The sequence below is a fragment of the Nilaparvata lugens genome, chromosome 7 (genome assembly GCF_014356525.2).
Source record: "Nilaparvata lugens isolate BPH chromosome 7, ASM1435652v1, whole genome shotgun sequence".
In the NCBI taxonomy this organism is placed as follows: Eukaryota; Metazoa; Arthropoda; class Insecta; order Hemiptera; family Delphacidae; genus Nilaparvata; species Nilaparvata lugens.
The window spans coordinates 30,204,523-30,226,122 of NC_052510.1; the positions used below are offsets into that span (position 1 = coordinate 30,204,523).

The 21,600-nt window shown below is 30.7% G+C and overlaps 1 protein-coding gene across 3 annotated transcripts; it reads right to left on the bottom strand.

Moving 5' to 3' along the window:
- Positions 1–6,878: 6,878 nt before the first annotated feature.
- LOC120348701 (adenylate kinase 8-like) lies at positions 6,879–17,818 on the bottom strand. Of its 3 annotated transcripts, XR_005571797.1 has the most exons (13): positions 17,597–17,814; positions 17,211–17,340; positions 16,402–16,493; positions 15,561–15,663; positions 13,947–14,039; positions 13,541–13,668; positions 12,190–12,367; positions 11,046–11,167; positions 10,395–10,504; positions 9,357–9,555; positions 7,747–7,984; positions 7,121–7,193; positions 7,041–7,090 (listed from the first exon to the last, which is right to left on the bottom strand). XR_005571797.1 is itself a non-coding variant. In XM_039432500.1 (12 exons), exons 1-11 carry the CDS (start codon positions 17,678–17,680, stop codon positions 7,769–7,771), a joined length of 1,455 nt encoding a protein of 484 aa, XP_039288434.1. In that variant the 5' UTR covers positions 17,681–17,814; the 3' UTR covers positions 6,879–7,193; positions 7,747–7,768. The 3 variants fall into 3 exon arrangements, 2 of the variants coding, with proteins under 2 accessions (XP_039288434.1, XP_039288435.1); XM_039432500.1 differs by having other exon boundaries at positions 6,879–7,193; XM_039432501.1 differs by lacking the exons at positions 7,041–7,090; positions 7,121–7,193; positions 7,747–7,984; positions 10,395–10,504 and having other exon boundaries at positions 9,392–9,555; positions 17,597–17,818.
- Between the last annotated feature and the right edge of the window lie 3,782 nt (positions 17,819–21,600).

Sequence of the window (21,600 nt, forward strand, 5' to 3'; positions counted from 1 at the left end):
ATGGACTCTTACCATACACTGCGTAGCGATTATGCTATTCTGAATCCCGGCATAACACAGGATTCCTAATCATTGTGTGCTTTCTGATGGTATTTCTTCATCATATATTGATTGACTCTCACAATTTTACCTGTACTTATCTCTTCCAGTTTGAAACACCCTTTATTGAGGTCATCTCTTACTATGTAAGGTCCACGATATTTAGGACACAGCTTGGCAGAAAACTTCTTCAGCTTGCTCGACAAAATGTAATTTCGAATTACAACTAGATCATCAACCTTGAATTTATACTTGGGTTTATTATGCATATTCTGTTTGAATCTTCTGATGACACCTCTATTCTTTATTCTGTACAGTATTCGTTTGTTTCTGATACCTTCTTCTTCAAGTTCAAACTTATTTTCTACAGGATATTTGATATACTTAAAACAAGATGTGCCAATTTATGATTCATCATAAGCTCCATGGGTATGTGACCAGTTGATTCATGAAAATTGTTGTTGATGACAAATTCAACCTTATCAATATACTTGTACCAAATGTTATGCTTATTTACAGGAACGTAAGTTCTCAATATGCGATTGACCTCTTTCAATGGTCTTTCACTAAGATTCGCCTGGGGATGATAAACTGAAATGTAGTAATATTTTATACCTAATCTTTCCATAGATTCTTTCCACAATCTGCTTTGAAAACAAGTACCATTATCACTGATTATATATTCAAATTTACCAAATCCATTTACATATTTTTCAACAACTTTTACTAAATTATGAGCGTTAGCCTTAACTATAGGATACAACTTTGTAAACTTAGTAAAGCCATCATGAATAATGCACATCCATTTGTACTTGCAACCTGGTAATTCTCCATAAACATCAATGAACCATAAACATCAATGAACACTTTGTGATGTTTTTTCTCAGAAATTATGGTATGCATCTCTAACAATTTCTTTTCATTTGATGTCTTTACAAGTTGACAATACTTACAGTATCTTATAGTTTTGGTAACAAGTCTGTAACAATCTTTTATGTAAAAAGTTTCTTCAATAAATTTGCATGTTTTTGATATACCTACATGACCTAATCTTTCATGAAATTCAACTATCAATTCTTCATACAGTGCTGAAGGCACACAAACTTTCCAAAAGCTATTCTTTCCAGATTTTCTAGTGAACAAAAGATCATCATTTACTTTAAAAAATTTGTTGATATTCAAATTACCTGTCTCTAACTTTTCTCTTACATTTTTTAACCAAACATCATCTTTTTGAATTTCTTTGATCTTCTTTACTATCTCGATTAACTTGTTATCACTCTTAATGATATTTAATACCTTGAATTCATTTGAATTTCGATTTTCTAAATTACCTTCATAATCAGTTCTAGAAATGATATCTGGCACAATGTTATCCTTTCCTGCTACAAATTCCCACTCAATATTAAAATTCTGTAATGCAAGAATCCATCTTCCCAAACGACCATGTCCTATCTTACATTTTTTTAAAAAGGTCAAGGCTTTATGATCTGTACGGACAACTATTTTTTGATTACCAAAATAATTTTGAAGTTTCATCAAGCCAAATAATACAGCTAAACATTCTTTCTTACATATTGTGTAATTTAATTCAGATTTCGTTAAGCTTCTGCTAGCATATGCAATGACACAGTGTTCCTTATCTTCACCTTCCTGAAATACTCAGCTGCAATTCCTACATCACTGGCATCAGTGGCCAAAATGAAATTTTGTTATAATCAGGATGTTTCAAGATCACACAGTCGATGAACCTATCTTTAATTTCTTGAAAGGTATCATTATCTTTTTCAGTCCAAATGAATTTATTTTTCTTGCATAGGAGATGCTTAAAACGATTTGTCAAGTATGAATAATTTTTCTGAAACTTTCTGTAAAAATTACAGAGACCTATGAATGACTGCAATTGTTTCAAATTTTGAGGAATGGGAAATTTCTGAATAGCATTTAGCTTAGAGTCATCTGCTTCAATACCATTTTTACTTATAATATAACCCAAATACTTTATCTTATCTGCAATAAATTTCGATTTATTCAGTTTCAACTTCAAATTACTTTCCCTCAACTTATTGAATAATAGTTCAATTCGACTGATATGTTGTTCAAGAGATATACTAGAAATGGCAAGATCATCAATATAAGCAATAGTAAACTCACAAACCTCTTCACCTAGCATTTTGTACAAGCACTTGATAAATTCAGAACCACTAATATTCAATCCAAATGGTAGATGTGTATATTGATAAGTCTGTCCAAAAACATTGAAAGCTACATACTTTTTACTATCTTCAGTTAATTTTACCTGATTGAAACCTTGAGTGAGATCAAAACTGCTAATGTAGTTGCACTTATTGAATCGAATGATTAAGTTATCTATTGGTTCAGTTTCTGTAAAATCCCTTATTATGTACTTATTTATTTCTCTTCCATCTAAACATAATCGAATTTCATTATTTGGCTTTTTCACTACTACCATAGGGCTTGTATATTCAGAGCTACCTGGTTCAATGATTTTCTGATCTAACATTTTCTTCAATTCTTTCTTGACTTGATCTCTATACTGATATGGAATCGGATAACTCTTCTTATCTAATTTCACATCATCTTTCATTTTAAGTTGACATAAATAGTCTTTTGCAGATCCAGGACTATCAGAGAAAATATCTTTGTTATTTTCAAATACTTCAATTAATTTGTTTACCAATTCAGGAGATTCATCGCTTAGCTGTAATCTTAAATTATCAATCTGCTGATTCCATAAAGTATCAAACATTTCTTGGTCTTTTACTATGTTAACATGAAAAAGTCTATTGTACTTCAAGGTATCCTTTTTTATAAATGGAAAACAACAATCTTTCAATGATATCATATTTTGATTAAAATCAATAATTGCTCCAGCATCTTTTAAGAAATCACAACCCACCAAAATATCTACATTTAAATCTTGAACTATAAGAAAAACTATTGGCAATTCTAACTTACCAAAAAATACCTCTAACATAATCTGTTTATTTATCTTCTTATGTCTCATACCAGTAGCTACAACTATACTTACATTAGGAGCTGGTACCAAGTTCAACTTGAGATTGTTTTTCTTCATTTCATCAACAAGTTTCTCATTAATTACATTTACCTCAGAGCCAGTGTCAATAATCATTTGATATTTCTTATTGAAAATTTGTACTTCTATTTCTGCCAAATCATATCCAGTAGGTGGAGTATTCTCTTGTTCCTCCAATAGTTCATTAAAAATACAACCTATCATGTATGGTTCTTCTTGACAAACAGTTTCAGATTTACTCATAGCTTCATCTACCTGAATTTCTGGAGTATGTACCATATTTACACTTGATGCTTTAATATGACTTTCTTGATAACTAGGCATTACTTCATTACTTAAATTCTTACAACTATTTTCTTGCACATGAATTTGACTGATTAATTCTGGCTTTCTTACTTCAAACCTGTTTGAAGTTTCAGAATCAAAATTTATTTTATTCATGTCTACAGTTATATCAAAATTTGACCTTTCCTTAACTGGGAGAGCAGGGCTGTCGTTTCGTCGTCCCATTATTAGTTTAAAGGAGCATTATGTCTTGGACGATTTGCATTTGTCTGATTTGAAGTTTGAGCAGGCATATAACCTGGCGGTGGGAAGCTGAAATCTAACTGGTAGTTGTTAGCTGGTCGATTTGGATTTGATTGATTTGAATTCACAAGTTGATGATTTCTATTATCTCTGAAATTATGCTGAAAATTTTGATCTCTATGACCATTATTGTTTGGTCCATTTTGGTACCGTCGATTTTGGAAATAATTCCTACCTCCTTGATATTGCTTATTATTGTCATGAAACATCACGCCATTTGAATTCTGAGACCTATTTCTATCATCCCTATGTTCACTCTGATGAAAACTTATTGTTTTATTTTGACCTCCAGCTTGAGCATTGTTATGATCACGGGGCATTTGTCTGTTTACTTTGTAAGTGTCAGTATTGTCAAACTCATTCAACAAACAAATAAACTCATCACTAGTCTTAATGTTACGAATAATAGCAGCTGTAGATATGGTTTCATCAAAATGACCTTTCAAAAACTTGAAAATAGTATCTTTATCTAAGGCTGGAATTAGATTCTTAGCAATGTTGAAACGAGAAATATAATACTCAGTAAGATTCTTAGATAAGTTTGGCTTATATTTTCCAAATCTCAAATCATTTCTAGCAGATGACTGAATGTCGTCTGACCACATTCTAGCAATGAATTTCTCTTTAAATTCTTCAAAGTTATTTACATCAAAACGGATGAAAATCCACCAATCACGATGAGCAAAGTTTGAATTAAAATTGTTTTCCAAAATGCCCTTAATTTTGATACAGTTTGTGATTTCATTTCTCTCAAGATACTCGGTCAAGTTTACTAAGAAATGCATTGGATTCTTTTTGTCAATTTGCATTTGGAATTCAAACCTATCGAAATTACTATTGTTACCAGTATGATTACACATCGGTTTTGTTGACATGTTAATTTTATTTATGTTTTTTCTAACCTCAGTTATAGCAGCTGTATTTTCTTGACAATCTATTTTCAAAGAGGATAATACCTTGATTTCCTTGTCTACTTTTTCGTTTAATTTTACAACCTCTTTTTCAACATGCTTAATACTTTCATTATTTTCTGCATTGATAGCATTTTGTGTCATATTTTGTTGCTCAACTATGATCTTGTTTTTATTTACTCTTTCATTAACCTCATTGACCCTATCAGAAACTTGAATGATTTTATTTTGCATTGATTTTTCTACATCTAACATTGATGTTTCAAGATCATTAGTTTTCTGCTGTAGATGACCTATTTCTTTGTGATTTTTACTTAATGTGTCATTTATCTCTCTTATTTCCCGCTTTGTACTAACCTGATCTAGTCTTATGCTAGCAAATTCTTGCTTCATATCATCAAACCTAGCATTAAACTTAGCATTTTGCTCATCAATCATGGCATTTTGCTCGTCAAACCTAGCATTTTGCTCATCAAACCTTTGTGTTAGGAATGCTATAAGATTTATATCATTTTTAGCTCCTACCATACTTGTTTCATTTGATATTTCTACTACTTTCTCATGAATTGTTACATTTGAAACGTTTTTACTTACAGCTACACTATCGTTTGAGTCATTGTTTAAGGTTAGGTCTAAATCTTGTGATTCTTCATCTAAGTTTTGAATGTTTTCACTGGATAAAACTTCATTATTTTTATTGTTCTCCATCTTGCTACTGCGTAAAAAATATTTACTCATTAGAACCTAAACTTTCTCGAACCGATTTCCCACTCAGCAGCATCTCCCATTCATAATTCATCAAGATATCTATCCTACCAATAATTTTTTACAACCAGGGATATATTTTGTAGTTTGGGTCCCACACCAGGGCGTACCATTTGGCGTGCTACCAATTTCTCCTAATTCGGTTGGATAGCATTGTATCACCTATTAACCTAAAGAAATTTATCGGCTCCAACGTAATAGATTCTTGATAAATTATGAATGGATCTATTGCCTATGAATGAGAAATCCAATTTTTAGAGCAAATGAACTTATAATCTTCAGATGAATTTTGGCAAAATATTACACAAATACACAAAGAACAATATCTTACAAGCCTAAGCATCTAGTCACTACGAGCTAATTACTTATCCAGATTATAGTTGAAAAACAGTGGCTATTGGCTTGTATACACAAATAACAATATACAGACAAAATAGAACACTATAAACTGATTAAAACTCAAATTAAAACATTAATAAATTCACTTAAAACAGAAAATTATTTAGAGAGCAAAAAATTACAACACACACCAGCCAGCCATGTTTCAGAGAGAAGAACAGGAAAAGCCAAGCTACAAGGAAGCTTCGTCGTCAGACAAAAACCACATCTCAAAATCAGTGATGACTTCATGACACGTCAACAACAAAATTATAAATTACAAGTTTAGAATTCACATTTTATATTTGTTCTCAATAAAACTTTATTTTGAAACTATTATTTTAAATTTTTATATATCATCTCGATTTAAATAAACCATTTATCTATTAATTCTGTCAACCCAGCCTCGGTGACACCATGGAACAATGCAACAATCATTTACGATAAAAAATTCTCAGTCAAAAAGTTTGTCCGTATATCGATGACTCTGATATTTACTATAAAAGTTTCATAGATCTCAAATTGAAGATTCGATTCCAATCGAGAAAAAATGTGATATTACATATATTAAGCAGGATATAATGCAAATACAATGCAAAATATTTATTTATGATAATTACGTATTTTATCTAATAAAACAAGATATCAACCTTGCTTGAAATGAATACGTTCTAAATATTCATTTTTTGCAGATTCTGTGGCTGGAGCCAAGATGCCTTGACTCTACAAAAGATCTTTGGGCAGCAGAAACTGAAATATTGTTGCATAAATAAAAATAATTTGTGATTTTTCAAAGTGGATTTAATTTGTTTTCAATCTCATTATTCATTTTAAAAGTTGACAATTGGTTTCACTATGTCTAACTCTTGAAAATGAACTTCAATCCATATATTTTTCAAAGTGAGACAAAGTCACCTCAACCCTTAATAAAGTGATAAACTTTATTTATAATGAAATATAAATATTTAAATATTGAAGAATACAATACCTATAAAATATTGTAAGAGATTTGTATCAACCTGAGTAGGTACCGTATTGATTGCATGCTATTTAAAATTAACACCCCAAAATTGGGACAAGGTCACCACGGTTTACCGGTGGATGGAATATAATAATAGTCTATCTACATTATAGAGTGCTGTGTTCTCGGTAGGCCTATTATTTTATAAAAGTTGAATACATTCGTCACTGTATTTATTGTATCCAGTGGGTAAATTTATAATTTGCAAATAAAGAAAGATTTTTTCAAATGCTTGTTGTATTAAGAGATACAATAGGCTATAGCTGAAAAACGCCATTAGATTTATTCAAATAAATTTTGAAACAATCAATTTCATCGTGGCTTTCAGACCACAATAATATGTTATCTCAGACGTTTGACCGATGACTATTTTTGAATCAATCCGTTGGTGTACATCATTTCTTTCCATTGGAATGGCTACTGAACATTGATTCTGAAAGTTAATAGTACCTATCAGAATTAATAAAAATCCAATAGGTTATTACTCAGAATAAATCAAATTCATAAAATTCAAAATATCTTATGATTTTATTTGTCATAATATATGAGTTGATGTTGTAAATTTAGATTCTTCTTAATTTTCATTATTTTCTCTGACGAATTTGTAGAATAAATTAACATTGGGTTGGTGCATTCATGATAACAGTAATTTAATTCAATTCTCTACTAATCGATACCGGTACAGTACCTGGAATTATTTTGTCAAGTGAGTGACAAAAAATAATTATAGTGTTTTTATGGTTGATGTGATATTGAACTTGACAAGCATTCTGATCGTTAACGTAGTAGGCCTACACGAATTCAAAATTCAACCAAAATGTTGAAATGTATTTCATCTTCACTTAAAACTCAGTTTGATTGGTAATGCATTTGATTAATTCCAAAGCATGCTATATATTTTATTTATAATGAGCCTAATATAATACTTTTTCGAATTGAAAAATACAAATCTATCAGAATTTTTTCTCTACGCATTTTATTCTTACCTGAGAATTTTCTCCGCATCAATCAATCACTTTCTACATTCGTTGAAGATGAAAAACTCAAATTTTGTGTGGTTTGGGAGCATTGAACTTGGAGGCTGAGAGATTTCAAAGTTTCATACTTTGGTTTGAAAGTCTCGGTTTGATGTACTATAACATTCTCAATACGTTCAAAAACTTCGAATAGCGATCCTTGAGCATTCACAAATATCGCTTGTTTCATTTTGTACTCAACCAAGCTCTGTGTAGAATAATAAATGATTTAAATACTTGATATATGAAGTAATAATCTATTAGAAATAATTAAGGTAGTACCCTTTATTATTTTCTTTCTTAAAAGTAGTCGTTTCTAAAAAAAAATAAAAATAAGGTTTCGGTACGGTACTTGAAATAATTATATGTAATAAAACGACGTTCGAGTAGCCCTATTTTTATAAATAAAAAATCAATTAGATTTTTGGCCTGAATATTATTGAGAAGAGACTAATGAATATAGACGGTAAAGTTTCAGCGATACATATAGTACGCAAATGACAATTGTACAGTGACTTGCGGGAAAGCCGAGTTTTTCAAATGAGCAGTACCGTAAATAAAAAAAAAAATAGTACAAGATCAGTTACAAGATAGAATTATGTTTTGCTGTATAATCAATGATCATGTCTTACCATTTCATGGACGAGTAAAAAAGTCCTAAAATCCTTCTTACAGAATAATGGCTCATATAAAAATAACGAATATGTTGCATGAGGATCGAATAGAACTCCTGATTATTCAGGCATCTTTTTATGTTGATGCAGGGCTGCTGCCTGTCAAAACAATGGCAACAACATAAAAGAAAAATCCATCTTCTAAATTGATCTTGTTTGTGCAGAAAAATTTTATGGAGTAGATTGATATCATACTGCTGATTTAAAAAACGTCCGTTTTCCGTAAGTCACCTTATATTTTACAAGTATAGGCTACATTGAGACCTTTGGGGTCGTAATATTATAAGCAATATTTAAACCTATACTTTGGCGGCCTATCACACTCCTGTTGCCTACCGGTATAGAGAGATTCTCCTCGAACTGCCAGCATTTCAATTGATCGCTTCACAATTGATCGCTTCCCATTCAACCAATGTTAACATTTTAAGGTAAATCTCACTATCAGCAACCAACAACAGGATCTGATAGGAATCGTTGAACCAGGCAGCCAATAGAATTACTCTGTATAGATCACCAAAAAGCGTTCTTCTCTAAAAGACGAACGACATAAGAATCGTACATAAATACAGCCCCAAATGTACGTGATTTGATAGCCTAATAGAAAGATTCTTTAAAACTTTAGTAGAAAACATTTGTGAGGTAAAATACACTCATGTTTTGAGGAATTAATGCTCAAATGTATGTCTATGTATTGATGTTCAAATGAGGTAATAAATGTCCATATTTCATATGCGTTCATAATAACATTTTGTATCTGAATACATATCATGAATACATTTATAAATTATTGTAAATCAGCTCTACATACTACAATCCATATTACAGTAGCATTAATATTTAGCAGTTTCATGTAATTAATGCGCCCTTCAACATTTTGACTAGTGGATCTAATAATCTAATACGAACATGATATTCAGTCAGATAAGCTTTTTGTTCCTGGGTGATTATGTTTTCTGCATCATGCGGGTGTGTGGTAGTTTGATTCTGAATAACTGGATTGTCAGCAATTTTTGCCTTGGACAATACCTCTCCCGTGTACATATTTATACACCTGTCTTTCAAACGTTTGTAGCATACTTCACTGGGTATTTCCAGGAAAATTATTCTGAAAAACGAAATTAAAACGTATAATCTCCATACAAGATAAAGTTACAAGCTTTTAAGGTATGGATGTAGATATTAAATTTTAATAATAGTATACTATACTTAGAACATTAATAAAGTAGGCCTATAACTCAGCAAATTTGCTCTTACAGTAACTCCTAGGCAGCTGACCATACGCTATATCCCATAATCACTTAATATAGGCCTACATTATAAACAAATTGTAAAATTCATCTCACAACAGTTATTTAAGAATGTTCCAATTCAGTCAACTGCATCTATTAAAATGCAAGGAATAGACGGTACCTAGCAACTTTTTATGTAGAGAGATCATTTACATATAGTGATATTCACATTATTAAGTCATTACCTGATTAATATTGGTTTGCTATCCTTGTGTCATTCAACAAAACAGAAAATTCCATCATTTTCTAGCTCCACACTGTTGCCAAATCGTTTGTAAAGTAATAAAATGAACTCCCAAAATATGAAATCTCAATTACATAATATTATATATAATATGTTTCATGAAAAAATATATATTTTATAAATTGATTTAATTCAATTTGGCATAGAAATTGATCATTATTTACAATAATTAATAACTATCAGATATATACCAAGGTGACTTGAATCACAGCTATCTATTATAGAAGGCGGTGGAAAAAGAAAACTGGCAACTATGCCGTCCTATCATTTCCACTGACTTTATAACTTTGATTTTACTATGAATAATTTCATGAATAGAGCTTCACATGAATGGAGCTTCACATGAATGGAGCTTCACATGAATGGAGCTTCCTTCTAATATTGGAGGAGTATAAGTTTGACGTATTATACTTGTTTGGTGGTGTAGACAAGGTATCTAGGTTTTTAAAATCACATTCGTCATTGGGAAACCCAGTCAAAACCCATCCACGTTCAAGACAGTCATCAGATAACAGTCGTTTCTGAAAAATATTTCTGTATGTTAGAATAGACAATAAAAACTAATCTTTGAGTTATGAATATTTATAGAATATAATGAATTATTATACAAAATTAATTATATATTTTGAGTAAGAAATATGATATATCAATATATAATAATAATATGTTAGTGATATATTCAATCGCAAATTTGAGACAAGATAATATTCAACTCTCTATAATGGATTGCTTGATTGGGCTTTTATCATAATATGAAGCCATTGAAATGATTCTTATCGAAACAAAGTCAGTTTTGCCAATTTAATTTCGGTTTTCGAGTACTAAAACTCTATATTATAGCCTACTAACTATTTTGTGTTGTTATGTTGCAAATTTGAAGTGCGGAAAAGTGATTCTTTGCGTTCTTTAATCAGTGCAGGAATGAACACTTTTCAAGGTAACTGTAGAAAAAACGTTTTATTCCCATTTTCCGTAATCAAAATTAAAAATAATGTAACAGTTCTTCTCTTATAATATTACAGCCAATACTTATAGCAAAACAATAGATATTCTGATTCTTACCTCTAGAATTTCCAATGCCGCATTCATATTAATCCCTTGAAATAAGTCTAATGAATCTCTTATTGCATCACCTACATCATTATTCCATTGTTTTGCTTGTTCCATCAAATCCCAGAAATGGACTGCAATTCAAAATACATAAAGAACTCATAAAAAACATAAAATAATAAAACGTGAAGAGGGCTTCACAAAATAGGTAGAGTGCTACAAAATTTGATGAAATAACATGCATGGAAATTAATTTGTAAAACATATCGCATTGTTATATGAAAGCATGCATGAATAACTGTCAAGAAATGTACAGTGTAGAAACTGTACGAAGTTCCAAAATTTATTATAAAAATAATTTTAAATGGATACCATAATTATATTATTATGAAACTTATTGAAACAGAAGCTATTCAAAATTGTGTTCATCAGAAAATTATAATCAGACGTTCCAATCTGAAAGCATTACGACACAGCTACTAGTAACTTCAACTAAATGTACAGACACATTTGAAATGATAAAACATAATTATAAGTAATTATACTCGTAATTGAAAACTTTCTGAGCTGATACTTTATCACAAAAGATGTTAATTTAAAAATTGAATACCCAAAAATTGTACATTGCATTGTATTGAATAGAAATGCATTGGCTTTTTTATATTCAAATTCAAATTTATTTGTTCTTTCTAAAAACCCATACATACAATCACATAATATTTACAAGAATAAATTATCAATTGCACAAAAGAGCTTTAAGCTCACAATACAAATGTTTAATACAAATGGTGAGTTCGTATTAATAAGTATACAGAAAAAATACTGGATTATAAATGAAAAATAATTGTAACTTAGAAATAGAACTGAATGATATAAAAACCTGATGAAAAAGAACAAAGACTCACAAATTATTAGTTAAAAGAGAAACAATAGGAAACAGTGCACTAGCACGAGCACATTGACTACTACAATCATATCTATCACTACTATATATAAACACACAGCAGAAATGCTAAATTTTGTGATGTAGGTTCAGTAGGCTATTACACTATTATCAATCACCCAATTACTATTATTATAATTATGCTTCTACTATTTAGAAAGTAGAATAAATTGATAATATAAGAAAGCCCATTAGTTGAAATGGATCGCTTACTATGAACAAGCTTCAGGCGTTCAGACATCATTTTCGCCAGCGTTCTTCTCCTCGAGCCTCTCACTCCTAGAAGCACCACCCTCGGTGCAAATGCTAGTCCATCATAGTTGAATTTCAGTAGACTAGATAGGATGTCATTCTTCAATTCAGCCAGAGTTCTCCCTCGCACAACAATTGTCTAAATAATAAATTACCCAAATCTACAGTTTATTAAAATAAGTTACATTCCAAACAATATGAATTGTTGGTGAACTTGGTTAATTTATAATAATTATTTCATTAGGGCTGGATTTATTAGTTGAAAAATAATTCTATAATACCCTCTATATAAAACGTTTTTAAAAACAAAGGGTATTATGGAATTATTCGTTAGTTTAATTGCTATTGTGAACCAACCATATGTGTTTAACACCTCTTTGTGAATACATTTAATGTATTTCGGTGAATAAATTTGAATTGAAAATATGAATAATATAAAGGGAATTATCAAAATATAAACTCTATTCGTCAATTATGTGAACGTTATTATTGAATGTGAAAGTTTTTGGACTCGATAATATTATGTAAAGGCTGTGCAAAGGCTAAAAATAAACTTTCCACTGGTAATTTTTCGAAGTTTTTCGATTTGTATATTATCAAGCTATCAAAATAAAAAAGTTTTCACAGAAAAACATTTTTTTCGATCATTGCTTTTTGAGATATGAGCGCCTAAAGTTCAAATTTTTGGGACAGAACATTTTAAATTCGGTAAGAGATTAATACATGAGATTCAGAGGATAAATTCTTCATGGTATTGCTGATTTAATAAAACAAAAATGTTTTGAAAATATTAATTTATGAGAAAGTTATTCAATTTACTAAAAATGTCAAAAAATAACTCAAAAAAAGTTATTTTTGGTAAATTGAATAACTTTATCAAAAATTGATATTTTCAGGAAATTTTTGTTTTATTCAATCATCAATACCATGAAGAATTTATCCACTAAATCTCATGGATTTATTTCTTACCGAATTTGAAATGTTCTGTCCCAAAAATTTGAATTTTAGGCGCTCATATCTGAAAAGTAAGTCATATCTGAAAAAAACTTTTCGTGAGAAAACTTTTTCATTTTGGTATCTTCGTGATAAACAAATCATAAACTATGAAAAATATCGCCAGTAGAAAGTTTATTCTTAGCCTTTGCACAGCCTACTCCAAACCCCCATTGAATATCAACAATCAACAGAATAGTTATTATTGATAGCAAAATCGATTCAGCAATGATAGATATTACTATTTTTCCAGTTTTTCATTGATTATACTGATAATTATTGTAGGTAGCATTGAACAAGGAAATGAAAATAACTAAACCTTCAATGTGGACTGATAAATTTGCCGGAGTCCCACTGCTCTTCTTTTGTAATCCTTCATCATTCTACTGAAACCTTCATAAGACCAATCCTCGCTTAAATTGTCATTCCAGAAGTCTTTCTCGTCATCTAAAACATCACACATGTGGTTTCAGACTACTAAAACTGTTTTTTTTTTATTACAGGCCTTGGCCTATTCGATCCAAGCCTATTTATTTGTATCTCCGTAATCAGACTTGACACATTTCTAATGATTGATAGAATAGAGATTTGTAATAAGATTGATTGTGGAGATTGTATGCCTGAAGCCTACAGAGTTTTACGAACAAACAACACACTTCTATTGAATGCAATTCAATTATTCCATATACAAATACTTATAATTAAAAAAAAAAACTATTACTCACATTCTTTGGGATCATGAGTTATTTGAAATGTGTGGGTTGGAAAAATTCCAACTTTTTGGAGAGCTATACCTTCTTCCTTTGTGTTAGGAAAGCCTGGAAACGGAAAGTTGAGATAATCCTTTTTTGACAACACAAGAAGACACAGAAATTAAAACAATAAGATATAAATATTTATAAAATTGAGCTAAAAGTACCGTAATTTGAACATCTACCTTCCAAATACAATGACTGAACACAATTCGACACTAAACTGTATTTAACAAAACTTTATTCAAGAATAATAAAAATAATGTCACATAAAAATACAGAATGTCCCAATAAAGGTGTAACAGCCGAAGACCATAGATTCTACGTGAAATTTGTAACAAAAAATGTCCAGTAAATTTACTAATATCGACCTCAGTTTTCGAGATATATCGATTTTTTACGCGAACGTCAATAGCTAGAAAACTATCGGCCAAAATCTGATTCTAAGGGGATGGTTGGAAAGAGAAAGAAATTCTCAAAAAATATTAATAAAATCAATTTTGTTCCTTTGACTGTGCAAAATTTGGCTTTGAACTCATCGAGTTTACTTTTTTCAACTTTGAGCGCTCATAAAAATTCAAAAACGTCAAACAAAGGAACACATTAGGCCTAAATATGAATCTTATTTGAAATGTCTTCCTTTATCTAACCATATCCTTAGAAATTGGATTTTTACTGATAGTTTCTAGTTTTTGACGTATTTCGAAAATATCGAAGAATCGATGTATCCCGAAAACTAAGGTATAAGAAAATGTTACTGGACATTTTTGTTGTAAATTTCACATAGAGTCTAAGGTCTTCATCATTTACAAATTTCATTAAACACTCTGTATAAAAATTCATAATTCAATTGATGTATTTTGCAATGTGTGTGTGGGTGTTTGTATATATAAGAATAGGGCTTTGACAAATGTCAAGTAGGTAGTTTTGTTGCACTTATAATATTGTAAAAATAGTACTGTTCTCACAATATATTCAATATTAATAAATTAGGCCTATGACAAAACCACATGCCGCTAACATAAATATTGTTATATTTGTAAGGTAAAGTTCCGGCAACATGTTGAATTTTTAATCATTATTAAATAACGCGAGAGCCATTCAAAAAAAGGATTCTCTGATTGGTTATTGTGGCATTCAATCACAATTAAAATCCGAAACACTTTATAGTGCAACCGACGTAAAGTATTAAGTATGAAATAAGTTGATTGAATTTCATATAGAGTTACCGGTAATGAAGTACGATATTGTACGGTAAAATGATATATTCTCATGGAGGTTTGTTCAATAACTCCTTTTAATAAATGGATTGAATTAAATAATGTGAATGTGATGCACTTTTCAAGTGCAAATTAGTATAATTAATCAAAGTACCTACTTTTTCAAGTTATTTATTTATTTACTAACATAAGTTTAGTAATTTTTTGTTTTGAATGAATTGTATTGGAGTCTTATTTTTATGTTAAGGAAGCATGTTGTATTGGGCTTATTACCTGCTGTTGTTTCCATTGTGAATAAATAAATATCACTTGTGATACAGTATGCATTAGTAATAGTGCCTATTTTTTGTGTGAAAATCTCACTCACCAACCATAATCCACCCATTATTCAGTTCAAGCTTATTCACTTTGATGTAATTCAATGTTGCATTTGCTAGTTTTATAGGGCTAGAGCATACATTTTTCAATATCTGTATAAAAATCACAAATAAATCCGGTTTCAATGTTTACTACATAAAATAAACATGTGGGGAGGGTAATAGTATTTGTGAAAAATTACTATTATAATCACTATTCAAGACGCTGCATTTCAAACAAGGAAATCTAGGTTTATTTTCAAGTTGTAATCTATCATTCAATAATATACTCTCTAAACATGAATTGAATATACCATCAAGAATCCATCATCAGCTATAAAACAGTAGCTATTTCTATTTAAAAACTAAATATAAATTTAAAGGTTTTTAGATCTTTTTCCAAAGTGATAAGTACATTCATCAAAAGGTTGAATTTTTATAATAATGAATGTTGACGTCTCTGTACCATGCTACAAACGTTAAAATAAATTTATGTTTGAATATATATATAATGTAAATTGAAACAGGAAACACACGATGAAAAAGATAGATGATAAGAAATATAGCTCAGTTATCGAAATATACCGATTATAATTTAAGTTTCTAAGTGTTTTTTATCTATCAATGTCGTGTGTTTCCTTTTTTAATGCATATTGTAAAACTTTAAAGTGTTTTCTGTTATGTACTACAAAAGATATAATAATGTATATTTATATACTGTATAAATATAATTATAACACAATAAAGTTTATTACTATTATGAGAACTACTGAATACCAGGGTCGTTTTTTCATTATTGTATAAAATAGGTAGAGTAAAAATAATCAAATATTGTAATCAATGAGCACTTACCTCTTGAGAGCCGACTTCGCGCACTACATCAGCATAGTTGATAGACGTCAGTTTGCAAGATAAATACAACTGATCAGCCAAATGTTGAATAGCTGAAACAAAACTGTGCTAATCTATCTCTTAAAATATTAATCTCTTGTATAAAATAGACACAGCACTGTGTTCATAGAATAGTTTGCAGTGATTTGGGCCTCACATAGAATTGCAAATAAATCAAAATAAATAAAGTCATATACATGTTAAAAATACATATTTTTTAACGAATATTAACATTAGTTATGAATGTTGAAAAATAATTATAATTGCAATATTGTAAGAAAAGTTATAAAAACTACTAAATTCACGATAAATACATTGGTAGATTTTTCATCATTGTATAAAATAATTGGAGTGAAAATAATCATAGCAAATATTGTGATCAACCGCTCAAGGGCCAAACAAATAACCTTGAACTTGAAAGCTTTAATATTTTGTATTTATGAATGAATAGAAATTAAGAGTGAAACACAGTGGAGCAGCGAAGGTAGATGGTATCAGAGAAGATCGCTGAGGGTGTTGAGAAGAAAAGCATGATGCATGTATCCAAATGTGTCAGAACATAATGCACAGCTAATTTGAAGATCCTATCTGCCTGCCTATCACAAAGTATACAATGTATTACATTCTATACTCTCTGGGCAAAATGAGGAAGTGGCAAAATTTATTGGATTCATGCATTACCTTCAAATCTGTAAGATACCTCATCTGCCTACACCGCTCTACTATATGTTATGACCCTTATCAAGATTAAGACAAGATGCTAAGTTTACCAAGATGCGGTGGAGCTATGAACATTATTTGCCTTGGTCTGTATGCGCGTTTCTCATATTGTATAACCTCATTTTTCATAAATTGCAAAATATCGTTTGGCTTCTCTATGATAATAGATGTTGCTAAGCCCTGAAATGATATTAACATTTTTGTAACATAATAATATTACAAACTGTCAAACTCATAATATATATATTTGATGGGCATGAATTTGCATGTGAATGTTTCTCACAGTCTTACAGACTCTATATTATGTAATTTTACTTATAAAATTAATAATAAATTGTAAATTTATAAACAAAATTTAACTATTTGTTGAATTAAAATTTGTTTAACTATGACTCCTACAGTATTGATATTTTGTAAAGTATTAGTAATTTCTTACACGAAACAAGTTGAAAATATCATGTTTTTCCAGATAAGGGATGAATTTTACTGGTATTTTCAAAGGACGTTTTGACGCATCCATTTCAGGAAATTCGTTTACTTTGTTGTATTTTCCGTAGTAGCTATTATTATTTTAACTATTCATCATCATAGCCATTCAACTTTTTCAATCATTAACAAACAGAAAAATATATTGGTACTTGACTTTAGAAAGAATCAACACATGAGATCTATTTTTAATCATAGATATAGATCACAAGGTCTATCCACTTGACAACATTAAAATAAAATTTAAGAGTGCCCAAAATATATTATTTATAGAGAAATATATAAGAGAAAATCAATAGCTCAAAGGCGTCTGGATATGTTTTAATAATATTTTGGTAATTATAAATACAAAACTTATATTTTCATTCATAAACAATAGTTGATACAAAAAAATATATGAAAAAATCCCAGAGAAACTAATTTCTAGTATAAAATGAATATGAATTGGAATAGGACTATTTTTCCTTGAAAGAGTATAAATATTGCATAATAGATGAAACACCATACTGTAGCAATAAATAACAATTTATAAAAATCTGGTGTGGCGCACTCACACAACTTTCCTTCCCATTATGAAAATTGATCATCTGATGCTAGTGAACACGCGCATCTCAAATCATTCAAAGATCTCAGCCAGCTGGTGACAGGACAATAACGCTGGAGACACACCAGGTCTGCTATCTCTTCATAGTGAATCATTTAATAGAATCAACAGTTGCCAACAGTTTGCAAATTGTATAATCTTATTTTCTCGAACTTCGGGCTTATTTTGAATTTTAGGTGAAAATGTTAATGAACATTAAGATTAGAGATGTAGAGATTTTTATGCTCAATCTTTTCCACTTGAAATTTTTTGTTTAAATTGTATCTGAAGCCTGATAATTGGGAACCTAAAATCGAACTTTGCATAGATGGGGCGGAGCTCCTGGAATTTTTATAGAAATGAGACTTGTGGCAGTTGATAGAGCTTATCAATGAATATTTTAGGTATGAATTTGATCAAAATCGTTGGAGCCGTTTTCGAGAAAATCGCGAAAAACCCTGTTTTTGACAACATTTTCGCCGTCATCTTGAATTGCATTTTATCGAAATTGTTCGTGTCGGATCCTTATTTTGTAAGGACCTCAAGTTCCAAATTTCAAGTCATTCCGTTAATTTGGAGATGAGATATCGTGTACACAGACGCACATACATACACACACACACACACACACACACACACACACACACACACACACACACACACACACACACACACACACACACACACACACAAACCAATACCCAAAAACCATTTTTTTGGACTCAGGGGACCTTGAAACGTATAGAAGTATAGAAATTCGGGTACCTTAATTTTTTCGGAAAGCAATACTTTCCTTACCTATGGTAGTAGGGCAAGGAAAGTAAAAATAGTATAGCTGCCTTTACATCGAAGTTATTAGCAAAATGTTAACAGATTCATTTAACATTTACCGCTGCTCACGGAAAATCCTCATCACCACTGAGTACCTATCAAAAACCGGCAAACCAAAAGTTTCTTCCAAAAAATCTTGTTGGACTTTTGATAGCACATTTAAACTAATAAAAACAGCTGTTATACTCTCATCAGATTTTATTATTTTAGTCAGCGCCTCCAATTTCCCTTTTCCAAAAACTTGAGGGCTTTTTGTAGTAGTTAAAGGAACTATTTCCGTACCGACCACTGCCCAATCTTTCAGAGTATCAATAAGCGCTACTGATTCGTTCAGCTGGTTTGCAGGTGTAGTAAGCTGCTTTTTTGAGGCCCCCACTTGATATACGGTTGTATAACAAATATATTATATCCCATCGCTTTTTGTTCTATCCCTTTCTCTACAAAGAGATCATCAAAGAGCTCATCAAACCTGTTTACTGCATCTTTACTATCGTCTAACGTATTAACTTGATCTGAACCATCACATACTCTGTTTGAAGACATAGTTCTCAGGTTTGAATTACTCGGATTCCGAATCACAAGATAAGACGAGAAAGTTTTACTCGAGAAATGATTTTGTAAGGCCTGCATCTCACAACACAAACGCGAATAACTAATAGTCTGCGGGATTTGTTTGATCCGATTCCTAAGCCCATTCATCAATAGTTGTTTAAATAAACAGTTACTTCTATTAAAAATCATGATTAGCAAAATGTTAATAACTTAATCCTTTGTGCCGAGCACTATTTTTAATTCAGGCCTTTTCCCAAGTTATAATAGTACATTTAATACGCAATAGACTAGAGCCATTATTGTAAGTGAGTTAGCGAAATAAATTATTTTCTCTCTCTATTATGAACGACCATGAATCGAGTTTCCCATGATAGATATTTAAAAATTGTGGCTCCGAGTCGTCGAGGAATGTAGATTATGGAATTATTTCTAAAACTTAGCCTTCCTGTCGCGACATAGAGTGCGATAAGTTGGAAAACAGCAAGCATTGAAATTATAACAAACTACCGATTTTGCAGTTACTATGGGGTCCAAAGGCTCTAGAAGCCACGCGACGATTGGTCAAATTGATTCCCTTCGCCCAATAGGAGACCTGTTTCTAAATACAGTAGTGGGGGGATTCCCCAGCCGAGAGAACAGATTACGTTTCGGAGGACACTTTGCTAGGAGCACTACGAGAGTAAAGATGTAGTCATTATGTTTCGCCCTTTTTGGGCAGGTTTACAAGTTTATATCATTAGTTAATGTAGGAGCTAGTTTTATTTTTATTAAAGTTTAAATTTTCTAGTAGTGCCATGTCCTGAAAGGTTTAATTGTGTTTCTTCATCATGTACGAATAATCGTTTCTTCAAATAACCGCTAATGTACGTAAAATAAGGTTAAAATATAATTTAGGGAATTTAATTGATTGAAACTTCCATAAGAGTATTCTATTAACAAAGCCTGTTATTTTTCAAGTTAATAATATTGATTGAGAATAATCCTTTTGATTTTATTAGTGATGGAAGATAATTATAAATTTTTTTTCTAAAGAAGTATAGAAAGTTTTCAGTTACGTTACATTTGAGTTATTGTTTCTGGAGATATATTATCGTAGAGTATTGCTGAAAGTCAGGAAGATAGCCTTTAAATTGGAATGAAATTTTTAAGATTATGTTCATATTGAGTTTAAGACTCAATTTTATATTTTTCTGACTGTGTTTTCTCATGGCGTTAAGGATTTTAACTGAACGCTAATTTATTAAATTATAACAGAACTTTTGAATTATTTGTGAAGAAAGATCCATTAATTCTGATACAAAGAATCAGTAGTTTAAAGATAAAATTCTATATAAAATGAGGATTCAAATAGAATGAGAGAATTTAATTAATTGTAATCAATAGATAACTCCTGTTTTAGCTTTTGATGAATTGTAGGAAGAGTTAGAAATTAATGCTGTAATACATTTATTTACAGCGGTTCATGTGTGTCCCCAAACCAACTTCATGTACCACCCCTTTGGTTCCGCAACTTTATGTAACACCGCTTCAAGACACCCGTTCATACGACAGGTCTAGGGACGTAAGAGGACGTCGCCGTCAAGCCAAATTCAACCGGTAAAAGTTCACCGCCAAAAACAAGGTACTGTAACCCCGACAATAAAGCAACGTACAGACCAACGAAAGTGCAGTGTAGTGAAACAAAGGTTCATTCGAGAATGTCAATCAAAAGTGGGGATTCAAAATTATTATGAAATGGGTTATATGTTCAATGGGCTTTTCTTTCTTGAGTAATTTCATGTTGAAATTAATTTGTTATTTTATGACTGATATTGTTTGGTTTTGTGACGTATTGCTATCTAAACGAAGGATAGTAATGCGCCCCCAAATCAGATGAAGAATGTCAACAAAGTAACATGAAATTGTTGTTTCTGTTGTTCGCTTTTAGTTGCCAATGTTTATTGAAGCTGTTTGTATTTTTCAATTATTTCAAATTGTAGTGTTATTCT